General features: G+C 41.1%; 1 protein-coding gene and 1 non-coding gene across 4 annotated transcripts in view; one reads left to right on the forward strand and one right to left on the reverse strand.

Moving 5' to 3' along the window:
* The window catches only part of clasp1a (cytoplasmic linker associated protein 1a), an 89,135-nt gene that overhangs the window by 19,015 nt on the left and 42,734 nt on the right, over positions 1-27,386 (forward strand). For all 3 annotated transcript variants that reach the window (XM_085136342.1, XM_085136344.1, XM_085136343.1), the window contains exons 2-11: positions 6,340-6,418; positions 7,562-7,665; positions 8,880-8,971; positions 9,109-9,184; positions 9,535-9,632; positions 10,738-10,808; positions 25,099-25,236; positions 25,571-25,644; positions 26,490-26,582; positions 26,705-26,850. In XM_085136342.1, coding sequence (XP_084992468.1) covers positions 6,340-6,418; positions 7,562-7,665; positions 8,880-8,971; positions 9,109-9,184; positions 9,535-9,632; positions 10,738-10,808; positions 25,099-25,236; positions 25,571-25,644; positions 26,490-26,582; positions 26,705-26,850 — 971 coding nt within the window. The remainder of the gene's footprint in view (positions 1-6,339; positions 6,419-7,561; positions 7,666-8,879; positions 8,972-9,108; positions 9,185-9,534; positions 9,633-10,737; positions 10,809-25,098; positions 25,237-25,570; positions 25,645-26,489; positions 26,583-26,704; positions 26,851-27,386) is intronic.
* On the reverse strand, positions 5,925-6,053 carry LOC146500939 (U4atac minor spliceosomal RNA). The gene has a single exon (XR_014870024.1). It is a non-coding gene; the product is annotated as a U4atac minor spliceosomal RNA (small nuclear RNA).

Consider the following 27,386-nt stretch of genomic DNA (forward strand, 5'->3'; position numbering starts at 1 on the left):
AACCCACTGTTAAACAGTTAGTAACTGTAAACTCTGAAGAGGTCAAATAGCAGCTTTTATTAAAGCTGCATTTTATTTTAGAAAAGACTCTTCTTCTTTCCTGACTCTAACAAACCAAAATCTTCTTCTTTGGTCTTGGTGCGACTGGTGTTTATTTTGCAGTGTCCTAAAGGTAGAGCTGAGGTCTCTCAGACGGTAACCACGGGACAGGCAGTGACGCGGGCTGAGGTGCTCATGAGTCCCACTTGCCACGGGCGAATTACTAAAAACAGCAGCAGCAACAACTGAGCGCGCTCAAAGAAACACACTGGCAACAGTCGAGACTCTGTGAAAGCCGTTAAAGGTGAAACAGCCATGTCTAAACCCACTTCTGGTGGGTCCACAGTTCATCATGATTTCAGCATTCTTGGATTTTTCCATTCTCTTTGACTTTATGTAAACTTGTGCATTTAAATATGACTTCCTCATATTACAATATTTCCACTTGAGGCTCCAGCAGTGAGTCAGTCCCCACAGACTGACATGTTAAAATGCCCAACTTTACTGCAGAAATAAACATGCTTACAGCTTAATACAAAAACCAGGTTTGGTCTCTGTAGCTGATACCCTCCTTTATAACAACTCATCATCCAGATGGAGGCCTTGATATTGATGCGTATTAATAAAACTATTTTAATGCTACATAACAATAAAGGTCTCTTGAATCAAACAGAATTTTATTTGTTGTGTTGTTCCTTGATAGCTCGATGCATTATCTTTCTTGTGGAGGGCAGCCGGTTATTAATGGATCAGCTGAACCAGCAAATAGACTATTTATTAAAATGCACTTAATAACAATTTACAATTGAATTAATTTCAGCATACAGAGCATCAAATCATCTCCTTTCAAACTGCGTCAGTTGGAGAGATTATATTATTATATCATTATGAAATCAGACGGAATTAGAAGAGATGCATATCTGCCAGAGGAGTAAACTTGTGCAATAGCTGTAACGAGAAATATAGACAGTGTAGTTCAAAGTTAATGTAATGTAATTTAATCAATTAATTCTGGTTGATTCAGTCTTCACTCTCATGTCTTGATTTTTATGGGCTTTTTTTTTTGGTTGTATTGTTTTTTGCAATCCATCAATTTTCTTCCGCTTATGTAGTGCCTGGAGCCTATCCCAGCTACCATAGGATGATAGGTGGGGTACACCCTGGACAGGTGTCCAGTCTGTCACACAGAAAACAGGGTGTTGTTTTTGAAAAAGTTTAAATAATGACTGATTTAAATTGAACACCATCTTCCCTGTGCAGCTTGCCTGTTCCCTGCAAACCTCAACAGAGAGGCTATTTGCATGCCGGGAATCAGAACTTCTCATTCTGCGCTGTGTTTGCATGAAGCACTGTCTGTCATTGTTCTTCAGCCTGCAGCACAGATACAGCTTTGATAAACAAACTATCAAAAGGACTCAAATGTTAATGCTCGTCAGCAGCTTAAAAATGAAGCCATAAATGTCAGCTGCGCTCGTCTCTGACCTGCAGCTGCATCCAGAAAACAGGCCTGTAAGCTACAGTTAGAGTTTAAGCTGAAAGGTAGACCAAGTAAAGACAAAAGTTCTTGATTTATGGCACTGTGAGAGACATGAGAATGTGGTGATTACAGAGCAGGAGGCTGGGAGGGAGGGACAGGTATCCTGTATATAATTACAAAGCTGGAAAATGATCCGGCTTTCCGTGTGTGAGGGACACGGCTCATTTTTGAGGAGTTTGATCGATGTCTGAGTTTTGCTTGTCTTTACAGGTTGCTGCATAAGTGTGTGTGTAACAGCAGAGATGGCAACATGTTTCCTTTTGTGTGTGTGTCTGTGTGTAGTGTTTCCACTGGTAATGAGATGGCGAGTTGAGAGAAATTCTTGATTTAATTTAAAGGCTTCTCCACATCAGAGTGGCCAGTTGTGGGTTGCTGGGTTTTTCCAGCCACTCGGATGACGATGAAGAGGCACTCGTGTTCCTCTGAACGAGGCTTGATGCTAGCGGGTTAGTTTGATCACAGCCTGATCCAAGAGTCCTTTCTGAACTTTTTCTTTTACATGATCAGGAAACAAACTGATTGGACTTGCTAGTTTTCTAACCTAAATATGCATCCCGTGTTTTGTTTTACTTTACTTACCACCTTTCCACATGATTTATTTACTATAATCATTTTTCTGCATTTTTATCATGTACAAAACCACCCAGCCCGCCAGATGTATCAGACAGCACATGGATTGAGTATCCAGACCTTAGTGATCAATAAAATCTTCATACTCACGGGTTGCCCCTGAAATCATGCAAACATTGGGAGATTTGCTGTCTTTGCTTCATGAAGCAGCATCTGAGTGAATGGAAAGCTAAACCAACACGTGCATGTTGACAGAGTAAATATCGAGCGAGGCTGAAGCTGCTTTCAGTGACGGCAGGGTGCATATTTGAGCTGAGGTAAACACGCGTCACGGTCTGACCACTAACTAAAGTCTGAACCTTTATTGTGAGCTCAGATTTTGAAAGAAGCCACTCGTCTAGCAGCTGTGTGAACTGAGCTGACATTCACCTCCAGCTGAGTAGCTTTACTGCTCCAAGACCTTTGCCTCTGCTGAAAATCTTTAGAAAGTCAGTTGTTGTTGTTGTTGTTGTTGTTGTTGTTGTTTTTTAAAGTGGCCTACAGGGGTGGGCGATATAGTTGATGATGATGATGTTCTTCTGAAATTATGTGCCAGCAGCATTATAGCAACACAGTATTATAAAAGTATAAAATAACTGTTTAACACTTTAATTGAACAATAACTAAATTAATTGAACCTTGTAATCCTTTCAATGGTTGCACAATATTGTCATAGAATAAAACTGAAACATATTTTCTACCTGGGATCTTGTATGCTCGATTGAGCTTTTTAGCCAGATGTTTAAAGTCCTGCTTTTTCTCCCTGTGACCGAATCAGTAATTTCCATCCACCATTTGCTCTTCCTGTCATATGGAGTGTCACTAGCGAGTACTCCAGCAACGCTCGGAAGGTTGCTCATCATCATTTCCTCCTTTGTAGCCCGGTTGTACTCAGCTGTGCGTTTTTGTCTCAAGTGGTAAAACACATTTATTGTTTCCACCTCTAGCAGTTGTTATGCACACTAGGGAATGTAAATTGATGTCGCTGCTATGGTAACAATATTACGATATGACACTTTCCTATCACATAAAAATGTATATGGTTATTATGACAGACCAATTGTTATGGCACAGCCCTAGTTGCCTTTAACATTATTGAATTTCAGATCAATTCCATTTCAATTTAGTGCATTCAGCTTCATTTGTCATTCAATCTCACAACAGTCACTTCAACGTGCTTTATACTATAAGGTAATAGAGAGAAAACCCCAAAAACCTGACAACCAGGTATGACCAAACCCTTGGCGACTCTGGGAAAGAAAAACATTCTTTTTACAGGAAAAAAACCTGTGGTACAATCTCAGGAAGGGAAAATTGTCTGGTGCTACATAGGGTTAGGTATAGAGACAAAAACATATTTTTGTATCCAGCTGTAAGCATGTTTATTTGTAATGTAAAGTAGTAGATTTTAACATGGGAGTCTATAAGAACTGCTGGAGCACCTGGTGGACGATAGAGGAACTGCAGCTTGCAGTGCTTGTGATGACATCATTCTGTTTAGGGTTGCTGTTTTGTTATGTGGAGTGTTACTTTGGTTAGGGTTTGAAAGTTTTTGGTTATTTATCGCATGGTTTGTGTTGCTTATTGTAATTTTTCTGCTGGTCTTTAGTTTTTTTTTTTCTTTTATTACCTGTTAGTGAGGTGGTTATTTCTTTCTTTGTGATATTAATAAAGTTTAGCCTGTGCAAATCCCTGTTATCCCGCACTGCTGTGCAATAGTATGACCTGGACTGTTCGTGAAAAGTAGGCCACAGTTTTGTGCCCTTGATGCATGAACACATTTTTAAAACTGCTGCTTTTACATTGTAAATTAGGAAAAATCAGCTCTTTTCTTTTACTGTCAGACTAAATAAATTAAATCCACAAACTCAAAACATATTAAAACTCAACATGAGGGGATGTGCAACTCTGATGCCCTGCACCAGTTTCAGCTTATTTTACAGTGTCAGCATGTAAAAAATATGCTGTCCCCATGCAGCTGTCCTGCTGTTGCCTTTGGTGGTTTCTTAGAAAACAGTAAACCAAGTGGCACAGCCTTGTGCTTTAAGGGGGTCGGATTACTTTACGTTACTTTACGTTTCTAGTTTTCTCACTGTGTGACCTTATTTTTCACCCCGACAGAGTTTCTTTTAACTGTGTTTTAAGGTTAGCAAAGGGACACTCAGATGAGAATTCTTCTTACAGTGTGGACATTTGCTGACACACTGTCAGGATTGAAATGCAGCAGATAAGAGGAGAGGAAGAAACTAGAGCCCAGCATGTCGGATTGGAGGATTTGAGAATTTGGAAGGGATGATGTCTGAGAGATTTGGGTCCAGAGCCTTCAGGGTGGGGGTGAAATAGAGATATATCTGCGTGTGTGTGTGTGTGTATGTTTTTGGGGCTCTGGATGTGGATGGCAGCAAAAAGAGAGTTAGCCATCTGTCTGCAAAGAGGCGCATCCTGTCTGTCCTGGACCACGTTCTTCTTTGGCGTTCCTTGTGTAATTCAGTTTTCCAGAAAAGACTCTTTACCTCCAGCTATGTGAACCTGTTTTGCGTTCCTGTGCAGGGTTTCTCTCTTCGTGTGGGGCCTGTCGTCAGTCTAATTACCGTCATTCTCTCCAGCTGCAGAACAAAGGGGCTGATCTGAGGATTAGAGCTGCAGATAACCAGGACTTCTGCCTGCAGCAGGGGAGAGGCATTCATTGGAGACAGTGAGGAAAATAAAAAGGGAAGAGCACTTTGTAGTTCGGTGGTTTTAAGGGTAGGATTCCTGCAGGTCTTTAAAACAGCCCTAAATTAAAGACAATTAAATTAAGGTGTTAAAATTCTCTTATGTTTCCAGTAAATTTGCTGGTAGAAAAATCACAACAGCAGTTAGCTCTAAGCACTTTATGATGTAAGGTAAAGACCCTGCAATAATACAAGAAAACAGACAAAACCCCAACAGTCAAATGACCCCTTATGAGCAACCGCTTTGACGACAATGGCAAGGAGAAACTCCCTTTATAAAGTAAGAAACCTCCAGCCAAACCAGGCTCATGGAGGTGTGGCCAGCTGCCGTCCAGTTGGGGGTGAATGAGGTTGTTCAGTTAGTGGAGGTCCCCACCCCCTCTGCAACACCTCTCACTCATGGTTGGGATTATGTCATAAAATGTAACTTACATTTTAATTAAAATAGAGGAAATACAAAAAACTTAATAGAGGCCATTCCGGCAGAAGAGGGAAAGACCATCTTGGAACTGAGGCGTATGTACTTCACCATCTTACAGTGGGATTGCAGCCATTTCCCAGCTTTCTGTAAATGGTGCACATAGCCACTGATGAAGGTTCATTACAATGTGCATATTAATGATCAAGAAACTAATTGTTAGTCAGTGGTGCTGGTTATGCAAATGTACTGTTTATACTGTTGAGGAAACCTGCAGTCAGCTGAAACTGTAAAAGTAATCTGGGTGAGTGAAGAAACATTTGTCCCAGTGAAAAAGTAACATCCAGAGGAACTCAAGCCTTTTCTTCATATTTATAAAATTAAACAGCACTTTTTATGCAGTTTCATTAAAATAATTAATTTGTACTGACATGCTGAGACAAAAGAAAGGTTCTCTGCACAGATTAAACTTTATCCTGAGATGATTAATATTGAAGTTTCCCCAGTAGGATCTTTGCTCCCTGCAGATTGCAGCAGTGTGTTGCAGCCATTGTTGCTTTGCTGTTTTACTCGTTGTTGTTTTATTATTGTTGCACACAGTAATTGGGTTTCCAAAAAGTGCACCAAACCCTGGACATTCGCCAGGCGATGCGTGTGTGTTGTTGTTATGGTGTCAGCTGGACTGCTCTCACCAAGTGTTCATTGAGCAGTTCTCTCACCCCATGACAAGGAAAGTTGCAAGAGGCAGGGCCTGTGTTACAGGTCAGTGTTGTGAGTGTGTACCCTGAGTCATGGTGCACACAGTTTGTTGTTTTAACCCCACCCCTTTTCACACCCAGGCCTGTGTCGAGTGTTTCTTTGTTGATAAATTCCTCATTCTGATTTCATTTTTTCTATTAAATGTAAAATAAATATTTACATGTAATTGTATATGTTTAAGATTTCTGTGAGGATTTTTGTTTTTGTTTTATTTTTTACATTAAATTGTATTAAATGCATGCGTTTCATTTTGTCTCCACCAGGTGGCGCTGCTCGGCCTGGACCTCTTATCTGCCTTAGTGACAAGGTTACAGGAGCGATTTAGAGCCCAGGTGGGAACAGGTAAGACTCAAATTTATTTAATGTTGGGTTTTTAAAGTGGTAATCTGATTGAGTTGAAGTGAAGTCAGAGCTTTTCTCTATAATATTTCAAATGCTTGAATTAAAAAAAACCCTGACCAGTGAAACTCAGTCTGTTCATTTGTCATTATCTTTATAAATTAAAGTTAGTTTGCATTATCTAATTAAAAATTGTTAAGTTTACTTTTCAGTTTTTAATTTTTATGTATTTTAATGTTAATATTGGATACTGATTGATATTGAGAGAAGTTGACTCTCAGTGTCTCTTATTACTTGCCCCAGTCCCCTCAGGATGAATTTTCATCCACATTTAAACACATCGACAAATAATCAAACAAAACATATTTTGTATTTTTGTATTTTATTTTTTTCAGGCTCTTTGAAACATGTCGAGTAACACAAAAGTACAACGTTGCAAAAGCGAGTGAGAATTAAAGAATTTGAAGAAAAGCTATCTGGAGCATGTACAAACTGATATTAATCTTTAATAGGGCTGTCAAAATTGAGAGCAAACAAAACTGCTGTATAATGCCCGCCGCTATCTTAGTTTAATTGGTCACATGACTGCATCACATGACTAAAATGTGTCATCGATTTTGAAAAGGCTCCGGGTTCACTGTCCACACTGCGACGCGAAAACGGCATTTTCAAATGTATCTGCTTTGGAGAGCGTTTTCAAAACGCTGCGTTTTCCTTGACCAAAAACGCTGTCTCAGTGTGGACGGAAGACCAAAGCGGAGAGAAAAAGATGCGTTTTTATACGCTTTTTTTATAAGCTTTTGTTTCAGAGTTTCAAACTACTCACCTCTCACCTCTTCTCACCAAGTTTCTGTTGAGTGCTGTTGATCACTTCATCTGCTCTTACTTTGCATGAGAATAACTTGACAAAACATACTGTACAACTGAGTTATTTCACCATCGTTAAGTACCAATAAATAACTCATATTTCCATCAACTCCTTTCTTTCTTTCTTTCTTTCTTTCTTTCTTTCTTTCTTTCTTTCTTTCTTTCTTTCTTTCTTTCTTTCTTTCTTTCTTTTCTTTCTTTCTTTCTTTCTTTCTTTCTTTCTTTCTTTCTTTCTTTCTTTCTTTCTTTCTTTCCTTCTTTCCTTCTTTCCTCACTCAGTTCTGCCCAGCCTTATTGATCGATTGGGAGATGCCAAAGATCAGGTGCGAGAAACAGACCAAACGTTGCTGCTAAAGATCATGGAACAAACCGCCAATCCGCAGGTAACACGCTCACTTTTTCTAAGACAGTTCAGGTGTTCACGCATTAGCTCAAATTCAGATGGATGTCAGCTTTAGTTCTCACTTGTTTACTCTGTGGCGAGCTTGGGGGTCTCACTGGGTGTGAAAGTCTGCTGCCACACCCGTCTGCACCCGCAGACTTCCTGCAGTGGAAGCTGGGGGCTGGCAGGGGGCCGGCAGGACGCCAGTGGTTGACCTTGTTAGACAGGTGTTACACCCAGGGTCTCCAGCACAGACAGGATAAAAGAAAGAAGTTACCATGGTGACATCCACCACTGGTTGTCCAAGTCCTGCTCTGAAGCTTCAAATTGATCATCTGGGTGAACTGCATCAATAGAGCCAGCTATAAACCTGAGGACACAGCATACTCATTGACTAATGACTTATCAATCACATGTCGTTAGCCAATAAACCAATAAACTCCCTTTTAACACTTAAACCAGGCACAATTAAACTACACATAAATGGGAAAGTGTTTACTGAGGTCAGGGCAATCTACCCGTAGCCTCCTCTATAAACAGATGATTTTTTGCAGCCACAGCTGTTGGCCCCTTGTGGTCAAAAGAATGCAGGTTTAAGGCGTTTCACCATCAGATTTAACTGACAACTACATTCATCTTTTACACTTTTTATTGCCTGAATATGTTTTTTCACAGGACGCAGCTTGTGCTTTTTTATTTTTAATAGATAACACCAAAAAGCATCACTCTGTCACTGCTGTGAAAGTGCAACAGGCGCTTGCTGGGCACTGTGATGACTGGACTGCTGTGCGATCAGTAGAAATGAGGCATACAGCTAGTATGAAATGGATGAAAAGTTGATTAATTAAATACAATTAAACAACATGTTTCTGAGTTTGTATAAAGACCAGGGAGGAGAAATCCTTTCATTGGAAACTGGTTTGGTCAGGTGTAGCTTGTGTAGCTTTGTGTTTAAACACATTAGCTGATTTTAGATATGTTCTTCAAAGTACTCTCCAAATATTACAGTAAAATCTTACATGAATTTAAAGAATGTGAGTAAATGTAAGCCATTAAGATTATACCCCCCTTTCTTTAAAAGAAATATGTGACTACTACGACTGTCTTTCATGAAACTGCAGGACAAAAGTGTGTTCTCAACCTCTGACGGGGCGTCTTATCAGAATCTTCAGTTTGAAAAAGTCCTGTTTCATTGTGTACATGATGTTTTTGCAGTACGTGTGGGACCGAATGCTGGGAGGCTTCAAGCATAAAAACAACCGGACCAGAGAAGGAGTGTGCCTTTGTCTCATCGCCACGCTGAACACGTGAGTTTCCCTCCTTCGCTCGTTCTGCTCGCGCAGGCCGATTGGGCCGTCACGTGACCTCATTTTTAAAAATCTGTGTCTTCCCGTCTCCTCGTTTTTGTCCCGCTGCTCATTACTCTGATCTGTTTGTCTTACAGATATGGAGCCCAAGGCCTGACTCTCAATAAAATTGTTCCTCATATATGTAACCTCCTGGGGGACCCCACTAGTCAGGTAAAGCCTACCATGACATCTCTCTTCTTTTCGTTTTTCTTTTTAGAAGATTTTGTGAAGAGACACCAGGTGAAGTTTAAATTAAGCCAGTCGGCACCACCTTGTACCACCAGGTGGTGCAGTGGGTTAACTAGGGATGTCATATAGAGTACCTGATTAAACGCTGCCATCTGCAGGTGAAAGTCTGTATGACTTTTTTTTTTTCAATTGTAATTTTTTTTCCCCTACTGGTTTGTCTGATGAGTTGACTACATCATTTTATTCATGGTGACTCTGCTGTGGAACATCTGAATAGAAACGTCTGTTTGTTTGACTCCTCTCTGATGTTGTTGTGTGATACTGGTCACCAGGTCCGTGATGGAGCCATGAGCTCCCTGGTGGAGATCTACAGACATGTGGGTGAGAGGGTGAGGCTGGATCTCAGCAAGAAGGGCCTGCCACAGTCACGGTAAGAGAACAGGCCGCTGCCATTTAACAATTTTTCTCTTTGATAGCCTTCATTGATTAACGGTAGAGCGATGGTTAATGAACAGAGAGCCCTTTATTAGTTCCCTGTTCCAACCACAGCTTGATTTTCACGCGCTGTTTGGTTCAAGTGGGTAAAATGTGAAAGTCATTAAACATTTTATAGCAACCCTGCTTTCAAGAGTCTCTTTTTAATTAGAATTATATTAAATATTATTTAGCCTTTTTCACATATTGAGTTTCTACAGATTTGGCTGATGTACTGCAGGAATTTCCCATTTTTAATGCTAAATAAATTCTATGATTTTTCTTTATATTACCACTGTTTTAAATTGCTATCGAATTATCCAAATATAAGGATTATACCTTCCTAAAACATGATTCTGCAGCTCACCAGAGCACCTGTGAACCTGTCTTAACATCAGAAATCAGCACAGAGTGTAAAATAAATGGTTGTTTAAACATAAAATATATATTCTGTTATGATTCATTATTTATGAAGTTGGCTGCAGATTTAAAGTTGAGCTGAACTGCAGTAGAGCTGGTGTGTGTGCACTTTTTGGTCTCATTCCACACTGCAGAGGTTACTTTCTGGCTTTTTTTTGAGCTGTGGCTCATGACTGAACACCCCAGATGATTTTTTTTTCCTAAATCGGATTTATGGTCATCGCTCTTGTAATCAGCCATGAACAAGCTCTTTGAAACGGTGCCAGAATTTTGTAGCTTGGGCTCAAAACGTGATTTCACGTTTAATATCAGATACCAGAGAACATTCAGATGCGGCATCTTCTTTGTCCCTTTTGTGTCCTCTTGGTTCCTCCTTCACACTGGGCCATATGTCTCTGCACCCCTCCATCACCCCTCTCGCTCGCTCTCTCTCTGGCCCCGTTGCCTGTTAGTCATCTGTGTGGTGGTTTGGTCTATTTTGGTCCCTGCAGCAGAAAGCCGAGGGAGGGCTTCTCACCTCGGAGGTGATGGATGGTGCAGTAAACAGGTCTTTAGTTACTTTCTGCTGCCCATCTGCTTTGTTTTATGTGCCATCTGCATAATTATCTTCACATTCTTGTCTTTCTCTCCCTCTGTTACAGCTTGAATGTAATCTTCAGCAAATTCGATGAAGTCCAAAGATCTGGGAACATGATCTCATCTTCTGGTTCAGGTGAGTGCTCCTCCCTTTGCTTCAGGATTCTTTCTGCTGGTATGCAGAGCACATTAGGGGCTGGCTGATGTGGAAATTCAAATCACATCTCTGTAGTTTTAGGCTGGATAAATTATATGTACCTCAGTATTTTCTATCAAAAAGCAACAGGTGGAACGTCTCAAACACGTTTATTAAAGGAGCTGCTGATCCTGCTATTGATGACTGTAGTTTTTCCCCGTTATCTAACTGGCTGACTCCCGCTTGGTCGGTCAGGCTGACCAAACTCAAGGTCTCTGAGGGCCTGTTGTCCTGAAAGTGAATCTGCAAAGGTTCAGATTTCCTGCACCTTTGTCTTTGAGTCAGCTGCAAAATCAGCTGAAACTTGCGGAGCTGGTTTCAGTGAACCTGGAGGCTGCAGAAGTTTTAGCTGAATATTACTGCTCCTGTTTTTTTTGACCAGATACTGTGACTTCGTCTGAGGTGTTAGGCTTCATCTGTGTTGTAGTTTATACATTTGTTGTTGTAGTTGTTGTTTTTGGTGGCCGATTTGTATCAGACTGCTTCTCACAAGGACATATGGAACTCATGGTTCAGTGAGTGTGTCCTTAGAGCTACCCTCTTTGTAATCTGTTCAGGGGATGTCTGAGATTTTTAGCTACAAATACATGGGTTAAGGTTTCCCAATTGCAGCCCTGGAGCATAAACAATTCTCTTTCTGGTGCTTTAAGTCGTTTTTGTTTCGAGGGGATGGGGCAGAGGGGATGGGGCAGCATATGACAGACAGTGTCTGTCATATGACATATGACAGACACCATATGACAGTGTCCGTCATATGGTGCAGGGTGAAATTTAGGAGTTATTTGACAGCAGAGCTTGAAGACAACATCTTCCTTGTGGCAGATTTTTCTTTCCTGTGTCATCGCTCTCTTTTTCTGGCGTGTCAGCTTCTGAGTCTACCCTCCATGTTGAATGTGTACATGAACGTGGAGAAAGGAGGAGGATGGGGGAGGGTTTCAGGCCCAATGGACAGCCTGGGACAAGAGTCTGAGATTTCAGCTGTCCCTCTGTGGAACTAAAAAAGACTAGCAGACTCTGTTAATATATCAGAAACACGAAAAAATAAAACTGCAGTTGGGTGGATGTTAGAAATTCTTCGCATTTGGAGCTGCTGACTCTGTCTAATTGCAGCTAATGCCGCATTTACAGCAAGAACAGCTGATCCCAGGAGGACACGGTGAGATGGGGATCAGTGTTTCAAAACAGTCTCCACCTCCCGTCTCAGCTGCCGCTCTGAGTTTCTTTGAGTGTCATGTGAAGTTTAACTTTCAGTAAGACCTGATCAATCATGACGAGGCACGTTTTTCTGTCAGATTTAAGCTGTATTCACCAGCCTGCTGAGTCACAGTCGCAATCTTAAGATGATGAAACAGCATTTCAGTCGGCACTGAAGTTCTTTCATCTCTTTCCTGCTATTTTTATCGGTTATTTTTGCACCATATTTTCATCTTCGTTGTTCTGTTTATTCAACTCCTTAAATTGATCTGTATAAAATCCATCAAATTGGAGAAAAAAAAATCCCACCTGACCCCCCCTTAGTTAATCCTTGTTTTTTACTTTTAGAGAGTCCAGAAAAAATGTTGTCATCAGTCAGTTTCTTTGTAATCTCCTTTAATTTCAGACACTGAGGATAAATAATATTGTTCAGCTCCGTAGGACATATGAAGCAACTCCTGAGTGTGAGTCCTAATAATAAATAAAGGTGGACACTTTAGCCAGTGTTCATGTTGCTGTGTGAAAGTTAACTTGGAGGACTGAGAGGAGCATGTAAACATGACTCATTTCAGCGCTTATTAGATATTGAGCCTTTATATCCATCACAATCAGCTGCTTGGCTCGACTCGTCTCTTTCACAGCTCCACTGAAATTAACTCTGTGACTTGTTTTAATTGAAATCTCTCAGTCTGAGAGAGAGGGGAATGTCTGGTGTTAATGTGGATGGGCAGTGAGCGCCATGACAGCAAAATAAGAATAGAATAGAATAATCCTTTAATTGTCCCACAAGGGGAAATTTGGTTGTAACAGCAGCTAGAAGACACATATACAACAAACAGTACACAGGACACAGAACAGAAACATACAGTTTTTCTTACATATTTACATCAAGGACAATGGTTACTATAATAAGCTCTAAGCATCGAGGAAATGGGTTGTTATACTGCACTGAGTTATTATAGGCCTTTTTTATTTTTATTTCGTTTTACATTTTTTTCTTGGACTTCAGTTGTAATTGTGTTAAACTGTAGTTTGAAACACGAGTTTGATGTTTCATTGAGTTTATATTGTTTGAAAATGCTCAGTTAATGTTATTATGCAATGAGCACATTTGTCATGGGCTAAATTTAACAGTCATTTAGAGTTTCAGCGAACACATACATGGATGCCTGAGGATGGTAGTGTGACCAAACTGAGAGAGAGTATAGATGTTTCATCTATATATTTTAAAAAAAATATACAGTGGAACCCCGATTTACGAAATTAATTAGTACCCGAGGGTCTTTCTTAAGTCGAAAATGTTTGTAAGTCGAAGCACCCATCGCGCCTTTTGAGTGAACGATAGGCTATAGGCTAATTGCTAAATGCAACAACAATACGTCGTTCAAGTGGAACAGCGAAGCGCAAGTACGAAAGCCAAGGGGGTTGTCACATGATTCGGAAGGCATTGTGGGCGTTCTGGGCTCAGCCAATCAGAGCTGGGCATTTTGCCGTAACACGGGCAGAAATATTGCCATTGAGTGCCTTCGTAACTTGAATTTTTCGTTAAATGGGGTCTTCGTTTTTGTATAGTTGGTCAAATTTGTTTACACAACTGGCCCGATTAAGCATTGCTGCATATGATTATGGAGTCTGGTATTTCTACATGACTGTGAGTAAAAAAACCTGCATAAAGCTTTGTGTTGAATTTTGGTTCTATTTTATTCTGCTCTGTCCCCAAATCTTCCCCTTGAAAACCCTTCACATTACAGTAATTATGATTCAGTCTAAAACTGAAAGTAATTACACTGATTAAATAACAAAGTAAAAATGAAAGTGAACTAAGAGAAAAAATATTCCTAAAGAAATAAAAATGGAAAACTGTAATAACTCCAGTTGTTTTTTTTTTCTTTTTTGCAAAGGGCAGAAGTTTAAACTGTTCCAAAATTAACTGAAGGACAAGAGATTGAAAAAAGCAGCTTTGAATTCATGTCTAAGGGATGCGTAGTGTTGGAGGGATGTCAGCTAAAGCTCAACTATGTATTATCACTTTTTACCACAAGAGGAAGCAGTGAGTCAGTGCACCTTTTATTTAACCGTTGTGGTCGGCATCCGGGGGAAAAGACAAAGCGTCGGAAGGAATAAGGGAGTAGGACTTAAAAGAAATGTCAGAAATTAAATTAAGGGCAGCACACATCCCAAAACATCTCAATACACCCACTGGTAAAATGCTGCCCCCTGGTGGTAATAGATATGGTTGCAGAGGGTGATTACGAAACGTAGCTTTACCTCTCACAAAACTGAGCTATTTCGGCAACTAAAGTGCTATATGTTACACGGGTGTCGTGTTTTTACAGCTCTCTTGTTGTATCCCATTCCTTTAGTGTTTCCTTTATCTGTCACAGATCAGCTAAAATGACTAATTTTATGATTAAAAATATCTCAAAAGTCCGAAAATATACAATTGCTCACTCTCTAGATGGTTGACTACAGACAGATGGAAAGAGACGGGCTGTTTTTTCAGGGAAGGAGACAAGGGAGGAGGGAGCAGAGTGAGAGACTGTGGAGGGATAAATCAAGAAGAGCGAGGGAGGGAGCAAAACAAAGCAGCCATTTCTGTGGCAGTACTGTGAGGTAAACAGAGCGAGAGGTGGCAGAGACTTCGGTTAGAGCTGAGCGATCGGTGGAGCGATCAGCTGTGGATCTGCATTCCTGTTCTGCTCAGCAGCTTTGCACCATGACAGCTGGAGAAGGTAAGACTGGAAATGCGAGGAGCTCTCAGACCACACGCTTTGAAACACCCAAAATATTATCATCGTCTCTTTTGCTCTGTGTTTGAGTTTTAATCTTTTTATGTCATCTTTTTTTTTTCTGCTGCAAACTGAGCTCTGAGCCGCTTCTGTACTTTTCTGATCGAGGAGGGAGTCTCCAGTTGTTTCTGCAGCAGCGTGGCGTTACAATTATAAGTGTGACTGCTGTGACGAAGCTGCAGCAGCTTTCAGCGGTCACACTGTAATTTCTCCATGCAGTGCACATGGTAGTGTCACATTTTTTGCCTCTTGTTTGGAGAATGCCTGCTGGTGCAATAAACAAGAGTCCTTTCCACTCAGTTTCTATAAATATGTTGCGTGTGTGATATGTTGGTGAATTTCTGATCAAGCAGGAACCAAATAAACATTCTGCAGGTCAACATAAAATCAGAAACAGAACGTCAGCGCTCCTCTGACAGGAGAGATGACACCGTGTGGGGCGGTGTGACGGTGATCCTGGTCGTGTTCCAGACCTGCTGCGATCGCTTCATGCTTCATTTCTGCTGTTGTGCTTGGCTTTCACACGGCCACAGGGATGAGGCGAAGGTAATCTCGAGCTGCTTAGGGGTGATTTTACCTGGAAGCAGAGTCGTATGGGCCACAAAAATTAGCCAATTAAATCCAGTGCAGTTTGTTTCAAAGCTTCATTAATGCTAGCAAGCCAAATGTTGACTTTAAGACCAGCTGCAAAAAAGGAGCGGTTCTACTCGCCTGTGACTAATATTTAGGTTTTCATAACAGTGTGTGGGAGTAGTCTGTTTATTGTTTTGGTTCCATTTTCTTTACATTTCCTTTCTTATGTATGACATACATTTGTTTCTGATATGTTTATTGATTAGCATTCAAATATCTCAGTGAAGACAGAACAAAGATTTACCACAAAGCAAGAAAGCATGAGACAAGGCTAATCAAAAGGTATTGGCTGAAGCATTTGCTTATTACGCCAACCCTTTTAACAAAAGATCTTTTAGCATGCAGCTCCTGTACACAGGGCTCGAAGCAAATAATAAAATTCAATTCAATTCAATTTCATTTATATAGCGCCAAATCACAACAAATGTCGCCTCAAGGCGCTTCATAGATACAGAGAGAAAAGCCCAACAATCATATGACCACCATATGACATTTCATGCATATAAAATGTTTTATTTTCTATAAACTGCTGAGAGGAGAAAGAACTACTGAAACATAAAGGCTCACTTATGTACAGATATTAAACCTCCAAGCATCTGTGTGTTTGCTCTCAACACAGAATAAGCTGTAAGTTTGGTAATAAAAGCTGCATTTAAAACTTTAAATTGTCCCGTATCATAAATACAGCTCCAGCTTTGTAACAAGCCAAATCTATTTAAAATCACTCGTAAAATCAGTGACGATTTCTAATCATGTATAAACAGTTTGGAGGTCTGGTTTACCGTGGCGCATCGTTCAGATGGATAGCTTGTGTGGATATCTCGGATGTGAGCTAGAAGTTTGTATTATTTCTCCAGATCTGCGCACACTGAGGCTTCAGATCCAGGCTGTATTTATAACCACAGAGGAGAGCTGTGGGTGGATGGGTGGGACACCATGTCAGCTGCTCACTTCTCAGTTTCTTGAACACAATCACAGTGTTTTTGTGACTGGCTGAATTCCCAAGGCATTTTGTGTGCATTTGTTGTGTGTGTGTGTGTGAGCTCTCACAAGCCCCTTCCTGTGCTCTGCTGCTGTTACATAAACCCTGCAGACTCTGCAGGTTTTTGTTTCCCTCAGTGTTCAGCTGTGATGAGCAGATCTGCATCCTCAGCCTCATCATGACAGCCGGTTTAAGCATCTATTACCTAACTGGAAAATAAACAAAACGTGTTATTTCAGGTTGTAAGAGTCACAGAGTTTATTCACTCATGTGACATCATGTCGGGGACTGTCTGTAAAATGAGAAATGACATGATTCTCTGAGCTGTGAAACCTGATTTCAAGTATAACTCCAGTGTGTGAACAAGGAGAAAGGAGAGCGCTTCATTCTAAGGAAGCTCTTTGATCGTGACACACACAGTGAAAGCGGTGCTTTGCAGAGAGCTTAACAAGCTCATTAATGTGTGTGGGTGTGTGCATGCTGTTTATTTGCTGCCATTGGCTGCTTTACTGTGTGGAGGAGGATTTGGCTTTAAAGCACCAAAGAAGTACCTTTTCTTTAAATGTTTTTGATTTGAAGAGGCCATACTGATAAAAATAGAAGGTTCAAACATGCATTTTGTATGTCGACAGCTGGGAGCAAATGAGTTCACTCTTCAGTTTATTACAGTTTATTAGCAAAATGTACAAATTTCCAGCGGTTTGCAAAAACTAGATCGCAGCAGGACAGTTAAATGTTACAAGAGACGTAATTCAACATCATCTGTTTTTAATGTTTTCGGTTGCAAAATCAGTCAGCACCCCCCCTGCCAGAGGGAATTCACTGTCAGGTCACACATTTATAAATGACTGTGCAGACTTTTATAACTCCTCTGTAAGTAAACTTTAACCAGAGTTTCAGCGTCTGTTGATTAAGGCCTACATTTATTATACATCTGATTATATATCAGCAAAATGACTAAACAACTCATCACAAAGTTAAGAGATAGCTATCAAACAAAAGCCACACATACCAGTGTGTTTGCTATAGTTAGACCACTGCTGACCCAAAAGAACCAGACAACAGGTCCACTATGCTCAGAACTATCTGAATAAAGATGCCTTTAATTTTAGCTGAATGAGGTATTTAAACCCCTCTTGTGTAATTTTAATATTACACACAAATAAATAATTTTGTAATAATTGTTCTGCAGTACACAGCTGATGCGAGCGAGACTGTGTAGGGGGGGGGGGGGGGGGTGTTGGAGGACTTTATATAAAACAAAGGGAGATGCAGAGAAATGAAGAGATGAGTATAAACCTCTTGAATGATGCTTTTGTTTTACTGTTGCTCTCTGCCAAGTGAATCGTGCAGACAGCCCTTCTGGTCCTGTGATTCTGGGGTTTAAACAGCGTCTTTGATGGACACAATAAGAGGCCGGTACAGCAGTGGCCCCTCTGCTCGGGAAACAGGCTCGGGGTTATCTGCCGCACTGACAGTCTGTGCAAATAGTTTGTGAACAGGCTCATTTGGGGGAGCACAAACCTGAATGTGAAGCAAATCCCAAACAGTAACAAGCAAACACTGTTACTGCAAACACTGAGAGAATGTTAATTAATGCTGAATAGAAATCTATGGGAGACTTCAATATTAGCAAATTCAAAGTATAACTTCCATTTCAACCCTTGTTTTTGGAATAAAGTCAGCAAACCTTTTAAGGAGTTTCTCGCAATACCAATAATGGCTGCCCTCCGAGAAGGATTTTAATCTCAGAGAATGTATTTGTTAGAAAAATCCAGTGTAATCTGTTTGCAGGATTCAGCTGTAGATGCAGTTTTTTCTCATTTGGTGATTCTTTTTCTGTTACTCTTAAAAATAGATATCCATCCCTCTATTTTCTTCTGCTTGTCCAAATTTGGGTTGCCAAGGCAGCAGGATAAGCAGGGGTGGGAGGGAACTGGAGAGAATAGTGCATTTAACTGGTAATTCTGTCTGAGTGTCAGAGTCAAACATCAAAGGTATTAGGGCTGGGCCATATCATACCGTTCACAGTAATACCGGTATAATGTTTGGCAATGATAAGAAAATGAAATATCGCAATAGAATATGGGTCAAACGTGCATGTGCAGTGCCTTTGTTATCAAGGCACTGCACATTTGTTATCAAGGCACTGTTAAAGCCGCACCGCTTGATGGATTGTCAAAGCATTACGGCTTCCGTAGTCAGGAGCCTCGCCGAGTAATACGTGCTGTTCTTCAACATAGTATTACCGTATTGTGTGTGTATAACCTCTTTTTAAGTTTTGTGGATATTACACATGGTTATGTTCAGGATATGTTGGCCAGTTTCCACTGGAAATGCCTTTTGGTTAAACTGGCAGCAGGGAATTTGCATAAAAAAACAGCTGTTTGTTTAAGTGAAAATACATTGATGGGGGTTGTTTTTTGGTTTTTGGGTTTTTTGCACTAATAAAGTTGCGGAGTTGTAAAGTATTTTGTCTCACGTCAGTTATATCGTCAGTTATATCATTATCGCAATTTTTCAAATATATATCGTGATAAATATTTTTGGCCATATCGCCCTGCCCTAGTACCCATCGGTGGTCATGGGTGTCCATAAAACATATGACCAAATTTGCTTCTGCACATTAAACTATAGTGCTGGTAGGCCGAATCAGGTCATGAAACCTGCTCCGTTTCTGCTGATTCTACCTGCCAGTCATCATTTAAGTATTTGCTCATTGATTGTGTGAGGTCGCCGCCATGTGCAGATGTTTGAGAGCCAATCCTGTGTCATGTGTCAAAGCCCAAGGTGCTGAGCAGCTTCCTACAGGTGCACACTTACTGGAATTACGTGGTTCAGGCTCTGACCTGGTTTATCTGCCTGAACAACTTCACCTAGCTCTGGCTTCTTGTTGGTCTGACTCTCTGTTGGCCTCTCTTTCCTCATTTGGCTACATGTCTGTATGTAATATATGGATTTAGCTTCTTAATCCTGCTTTCTCATTTAAAAAAAAAAAAATCTGTGAGAATGCAAAAAATGAAGTTAAGTGCTATCAAAAGCAAATCAGAAACCCGAGGAAAAAGTTATTAGGGAAAAAAAGACTGCACAAAGTGAGTCTTAACACTGGGACAGACAGTGAGGTGGATCTTTTTCTCAGCACCACAGTGGATTATAAAAGTAGGTGTTCGTTGCTCATTGGACTTGTGATCGATAATTCTCTTTGCGCTTTTTGTCTACCCTGAAAGCAGGGTGACACCACGGAAAACAGTTTTAGTGAAACAGAGACAGACATGTGTAGCCACAGGCTTACTGAAGTAATGAGACCACTGTGTCAGACTCTCCACACCATCCTGTTGGGCAGGAAGTGATAAAAATGACAGATTTTCATTAAATAGCGCCAAAAAAAACAACAAAAAAACTGAACACCACAAGAGGAGTGTATGTGAGTGGCCTTTTTGAGTGTTTTTTTTTTTTTTTTTTTGCTGGCAGTATTTAAAAAATAAAGAGAAATAAATCAGCTGTTAATGTGAACCCAAACAATTAATTTAATGCTGATATTTGTCTTAATTTACTTCAGTATTTATTCACCTTAAAAAAAGGGGGAAATCAATTTTTTTTCCCTGTAATTATAATTTCATTTACTAATTATTTTTATTTAGATTATCGTCTTATGTTCATCTTTACCCCAAATTAATTTACTCCATGTTTATTTTTATAATTCTTAATCTGGTTTTGTTTTATATTTCCATAATTTTTCTTTCAGTCATACAAAGATGAGAACAAACAGATTGATAGGTGAACTGATCACATGTTGATTGTTGTCAGCTAAGAAATTCACAGGCACGTGAGCTCCTTCCTGCTTGGTGGTTCTAAGAAAGCATGAGCTCAGTTTTCTGTTCGATATTTGACGGATCAAATCCTGTCTGTAACAAACGGGTATGAACAGAAGTCATGAGGTCTAAAATAAAATGGGACACTGTGCAAATCCCAGGAGATGGTAAACATCATATTTCATCAGCACATAATTTGCAGGCAGGTGATTTTAAAAATAAAAATAAAAATAAAAAATCCTTCTCTGTTGTTTTAGGAAAACATAGGAAGTCTTTATTATGATATAACACTGATCACCAGTCAGCTGTCTTATATAACACCAGCTAAACTGCTGCAGCGAGTGATGGAGACACCGCCTTGGGCCTCATGAAGATCCCTGTTGGACTCTTCTGGGCTCCCTTAGGGGGTACCAAGGGACAAAAAGGTGAAGAAGAAAACCGAGCGAGCTGGTGGAATAGAGGCCCTCCCTCTGTCCTCAATTTAGAGAATTTTCCTGAGGTAAACTTTCAGTTAATCCCCCGTTCCCCTGAGCTTTTCTTCTGTTTGTATAAAAAGATCCTCACTGTTATATAAATCTGAGCTTCATGCAGATTACTATTGCCAGCTCTGACAGCTCCACTGTGCACTGCACCCACAGTGTATCCTGACACCTAGTGGACAGAAAAGGCAGCACACCTCTCAGTCCTCAAACAACACGATTTGCACCTTTATTTTCAGAGGGGGTTAAACAACACTAACAAGTTAATACAGTGAAATAAGAAATGAAAACTGAAATGAGAATATGTGTCTACAAAATTAAAAAAAAAAAAATGCAGTTAATTTGGTTAAAACACCCATTCAGAAGGAGGTGATGTAATCGTGTTGTTACTCGCGCTGGATGTGGGGTATACCAAGTGTCCCTTTTTATGTGGGAGTGCACAGCATTTTTTATCCCATTGAGAAAATATCCCCTATTTTAATTATCAACATTCAACAGTCCACACTGCAGTGTTTAGCTTTTATCCAAAGAAACTGTATCACTGTGGGTCATAGAGTGGACATTATAAGACTAGAAAATTAGAAAGAGGCACTCATTACAGTTCTTCCTTTCAGGCTTATTGTATTTAGTGAGTTCAGATAAAATGCAGTATTCCTCTCCTTGACATGATTACTGCCAAACCTGCAGAATTCAAATGTGTTGGTTTTTAGTTCTGCAAAGCAAAATTCCCGACCTGTCCCACACAAACCTGCTCTCTGTCCCTGCTTTCATTTCTTCTCTTACAGACGCTGGAAACTAACTGATACTTAAGTGAATTTAAGATGAAATAAAAACATAATATGGATGCAGATCTTGGTCCCCTTTTAAAGTCACATGATTAGTATTTTTGCTGTTTCTCCCCTGCAGATAAACTGTTATGTTGCGATATGACTGTTTTCTCATGAAATGTATTTCACACGTGTTTGGTTGCTTCTTTGCTTCGCTGTAATGATAAAACACAGAGGTGTTAAACCTGCTTTACTTTCACAGCTACAGCAGATACTTTTGATACATTTCCAGAGTACTTATAACCAGTTTTGTGTTTTATCACAGTTGTGTAAAGATCGATGAGAAACTGAACAAACAGTTTTAGTCAGACAAAAAAAACCCAAAACATTAAACTGCTGACGTCCCTCACGACCTCCGCCTGTTACAAGTGATGAAACCTTTACAGGAAGATGGAGGTGATGTCCAGAGGCTTGTGGGCTGATTGCTGCTGTCACCACTCATTTACCTTCAGATGCTCTAATGACCCGCCGCAGGCTGTGACACACACTCTTCCGTGTGCGTGTGTGTGTGTGTGTGAGTGAGAGAGAGAGAGAGAGAGAACTGCTCATCTCATGTTGCATGCCGCTTTAATTGCTCCCTGGGTAAATCACACACACAATCCAGCCGTTGTGTCAGCGTTGCTGGCAGCAGCTGCTCTGACAGCTGTGATCAATGCTCTCGTCTGTGTGGTCGGGCCGCTGTGCTTTCTCCTCAGGTGTGCGAGCTGTTAGCCTTTACGAAGAGGCGAGGGGGCGGAAGTCTTGTCGATTTGTGTGTGTTTAGGTGATTGGCTATTGGTTTTGCTGGCCTACAAATTGATGTCTGATAACTGATTACTTCCTTTAACCTGGAAGAAAAAATAGATGCGCTGATGAGTAGCTTGGCCACTTAATCAGACTTTCTAACAGTGGTGTGATGGATTGCAAGGATCATACCTAAAAGAGCTGTTCCAGAAACAAAAAGAACCCAAAACAGATGAAAGGAGTCAGCTAGGGTGGTTCAGGCAACTGATTAGGAGGCTTTCCAGATACCTCCCGGGTGAGATGTTCCAGTCATGTCCTAAAGGGAGGAGGCCCACGACACACTGGAGAGATTATGTCTCATGGTCTCAAGGAAAGAAAGTCCATATGGGGCCATATTTACTAACAACCCTTTGATATTAAAATGGCCTAAAAGGTGTGTACACAGGTGTCTTTGTAGTGTCCAACATTTTGGAAAGAAAATAATGAATTTAATCACAAAGTTTAAATTCATGAATGTCTACAGCAGACACTTTACTGCAGATTTAATACGTTATGTTATGTTGTGTCTGATATGGCTGTATTGGCCTCTCTTAGGTGTGTTAATGTTATTTGGAGCAAGTGGGGCATAGAGTAAGTGTATAATTGTCACGTGTAGGTCGTTCCAAAGCACAGAGCTTTGAGCCACAGCATCACACTTTGAATCTGCCCTGTGGGTCTGCAGCCTGAGTGTTTTGAGCCGAGCCCCACGTGTTTCTGCGCCTCAATAATACAAAACGGAGCTCAACCTGCAGCATTTGTGGGACGGAGAATCCCAATATCAGGTGCACGTGGGGCTGCGTCTTTTTTTTTATTTATTTATTTATTTATTTATTTTACAGGCAGCAAAGTAAGGGTTTACAGTAAGCTAATGGCTTTTCATTGTTTGAGAGGTTTAGGCACATAGAGATCGATAGAGAATAGAGAGCGAATAGCATCTGCACATCATTTCTCAGCACCCACCGAGCTTCTTTGGTTGCACCTCGTGTGTGGATTGTACTGGTTATTTTACTCTAAAGTGCACACTTCCATGGACCCAGGATCACATCTTGGCTGTTTGAGACGTTGTGTTCATCATCTGTGTTTTGGCTGACGTGTCAGTTCGACTTCCAGCTCACACTGTGTTGTTTTCTTGTTTTTTTTTTAGTCTATAAAGCGGCTGTGATGAGAATTGGCTGAGCTAAGTCACAGAGCTAACAGAGCTGTGTTTCTCAGGGGTCTTGCTCATGAGTGGGTTGAGAGTCGAGTAAGCAATTGAGAGACGGTCTGCAGTGATGAGGATGCTGTGCTGGTCTATTGTGGTGAAGAGAGAGCAGAGGGCCACAGAGAAGCTATTGATTTACTGGTGATCTACATTCCGGCCCTCACCTATGGACGCGAGGTGTGGGCAGTGACAAAGGATGAGATCACCGATACAAGCAGTAGAAAGTCTCTTAGAGAGGGTGAAGAACGTGGGCATACAGGAGGGGTTTGTCCTCCACATGAAAAAGCGAGGTGTTTTGGGCTACTGGCTAGGATGCCTCCAACCTCCCAGGGAAAGAAATATCTATCGGCTGGCTTATGAACACTTCAGACGAGCTGGAGGAGGAGGCTGGATAAAGAAGGTCTGAGCATCTCTGATTCCCCCGAGGCCTGCATTTCGATAAGCAGCAGATAAAGCACAAATATTTTCATGTCATTTTGTTTATGACCCTGAAAATATTGTCAAAGCTTCATCATTATTGACTTCTTTTTGAGAAACTGCATTTAAACACGACAGTGTGGTCATCGCACCGGAACTGTGCTCAGTAAATACAAAATGCTTCATAACCTCAGACCCCTCCCTGTTTTTAGAGCCTTTAGTCCAACAGCATCAGCAGTGATGTTACTGTGACACATACACACACACACCTCAGGGAGAGGGCTGGTTTGTCTGGGAGTGTGCCGGAGCCACACACAATCCATTCGACAGAGATGCCTGAAGAAAGCGAGAGTGTGTGTTAGAGGCTGCTGCCGAGACATGCTGAGGAAGCTGATGTGCAAGAAAATCTGCCCTCGTAAGAACGATGCATTTATCTGTCCTCATTTTCATCCTCGCCGCGCTCGTCTCGCCCTGCACAGCTTCCTGTCTGTCTGTTATTGCTCTGCTCCCTCTGCCTCTGTGCGTCTCATGTCTGCCAACCTGTTGCCTTTTTGTCCCTGTCATGTTTTGTATTTCTTGGTCATGATGATGATTTTCATGCAGGGAGCAGCTTGTGTGGATGAAGCTTCTATTTTATGTATCAGTTTATTATATGTGGCTCCACAGATAAAAGAAAAGGCACAAACCTGATTCCTAAACAGCAAGTTAATGTCTCTAAATGTCCTCAGACAGCGGTCATGATCATGGCTGCAAACACTGCCTTTATCTCTGTGCCTCAGCTGGCGGATATCACCACCAGCTAATCCCTCGTGTGAGTGGTCACGTTGGGCAGGTGACGCCGGGGGCCATGTATGCACTGCTGCCAAACCAGATTAGAGTCAGATGGATGGAATGATTAAAGCGTGCACAGATACATACACCACCTGACAGATTGCCCGTGTTGCACTCTCCCCCCTGAGAGGTTATCCAATGAAGCAATGACTCAGGGCTGTTTAAGAGAATGATTTCAGCCTCTGAACGATGACTGAACGGTGCTTTATTGATCCTTACGGGAAATAATTCTCACAGTCAGCCAGCCTATATCGAATGCCTAAGTCACCTACACCCTTTCTCATTTCTTCTTCTTTTTTGCAGATAAGAACTTTGAGGATGAGGACTCTGTGGACGGAGGCCGGTCCTCCTCCTCCTCCTCCAAAGCACCACCCAGTGGCAGGAGGACTGTAGTGAGCTCTGTCAGAAGACCCAGCTCAGCCACCACGCCAAAGCCCACGGGTGAGGGAGAGGTTCAAGCTCAGCTCAGTGCTGGGAATAAATAATCTGCCGCTGAAAGTCATTATTTGTTCTGATTTAAAGAACAGTTATTCACATTTTAATTTAACCCTGTGCCATAACAGTTTACCCTCAGGCAGCCGAGCTCTGTTGGCTGGTGATTCGTTATGTTTTAGAAAGAAATCTTTGTTTAGCAGTTTTTAGTTTGTCATAGATGTGCTTGCATTGAGAGCAGGTTATTAATGACTGAACCAAGGCTTCTTTTCTTTGGTCAAATTCGTAGTTTAAAAGATGCTGTTGAATACCATTTAAAATGCCTTATGTATATTTTTCAAAGGTAAAGAAGCTGCTGCTGGTGCTGTTGATGAAGAGGATTTCATCAAAGCCTTTGAAGACGTGCCCTCGGTCCAGGTGAGCTGGCCACATTCTCCACATGAAACCTTGCTCAGTATGATGGTAGTTAGCCTTCCCAGAGGGTGTGGCTTTAGGAGTGTTAGAGGTAATTGGTCCACACCTGTGTGATGGTCCAAAATACTTGGTCCATTTCATGATGATAGCACAGGTTGCTATCATCATGTGGTTGGGATTCTTGGCTTTATTGAAAATACCTGAACAGCTGAATCATGAAGTGCCTTAAAACTACTTCCACATGACTTAAAGGCGTTCATGATTTCTGGATGTCATGTCAGATTGACTTTAATGAATCCACGATGTTTCATCTCACACCACCTTAATGTTTAATCAAAACAGACAGCATTTAAAAAACTGATATAATTCTAGCTTTATTGCTCTTGGCTGCACTGAAACAAAAGGGTGGGGTAGAAAGGCAGCTAATGCTAGCTAAATGGTTATCTGGTTATCAAGAGTAATCAGATTATTGCTTTAAAAATGTTCCAAGGCTCCAACAGCACAAACACCTTGCAGAGCTCCAGTTCAGGGACTCCAATTAGCTGAGGTAAAGCCTCACAGGCAGTTAGCAGCTACAGCCACGCCCCCGACAATGCAAACTTTAAGCCTTGATTAAAACAGTCCCAAAAACAGCACCAAAGCAGTCTTTGTATCAGTCTGTAAACATGTTTATTTCTGCTGTAAAGTTGGACATTTTAATAACGTGGGGACTGATTCACTGCCTGAGCTTCTAGTGGACATTAGAGGAACTGCACAGTCTGGTGATTTGGGGTCAGTCACTTTGGTGCGCCATATTGAAATAAGTCCTGCTAATGTTGTGGCTTCCCTTCCTGTCCCGTTGTGCACAGATCTACTCCAACAGAGAGCTCGAGGACCAGCTGACCAAGATCAGAGAAGTGCTGTCTGATGACAAACATGACTGGGAGCACCGAGTGGTTGCGGTGAGATTCTGGAAGCACATGTGTCCTCTTTAAAACACACACACACACACTTACATATAAAGATGATAGGTAATATATATTTGATCATGACTTTTTTTTCCTCTTTTCTCATTCCTCTGTAGCTGAAGAAGGTCCGTTCCCTCATGTTGGTGGGGGCCACTGATTATGAAGGTTTCCCTCAGCAGCTTCGACTTCTTGAGGCTTCCTTCAAGCTGTCAGCTAAAGACCTGCGCTCCCAGGTGGTCCGAGAGGCCTGCATCACACTGGGGTAAGACAAGAAGACTTTACCGACTGAGATTTTAGAAGCCTTGCAACACCCTTAACCACCCGCAACATCAACATGTGTCTGGGAACAATTTTATAGAATAATTTAACATTTAAAAAAACAGATGATGAACAGATGAGATGACATGTATTCAGACAAATAAGTGAGATTTCAACAACATCTCAGTTTTTCCACATACATCGAGTCTGTTGTTGTTATAATATGCACATGAAGATTTATTTCATGCTGTGTAAACCCATCCAGTGGGCTGACTCAGACCCTTTGGCAAGCTGGCACCTGTGTAAATTGTCAGCTGGCCATTAGGTATAAGTACCTGCTGTAATCAGTCACCTGCAAATTGTTTTCTGAAACGTTCACCACCAGGCAGCAGAATTATTCCAGTGGGTGTGCTGCTGTTTTTCTTTTTCTTTTCCCATTTCTTTCAGAGACCTCCTTTTTGAATTCTTATTATTATTTCCCAGGTTGACTCACTGCTGCTGTTGTTTCTTCAAATTCTGTTAAAGCTGTAGTTAATTGAA

This window comes from Neolamprologus multifasciatus, chromosome 16 (genome assembly GCF_963576455.1).
Source record: "Neolamprologus multifasciatus chromosome 16, fNeoMul1.2, whole genome shotgun sequence".
NCBI lineage: Eukaryota > Metazoa > Chordata > Actinopteri > Cichliformes > Cichlidae > Neolamprologus > Neolamprologus multifasciatus.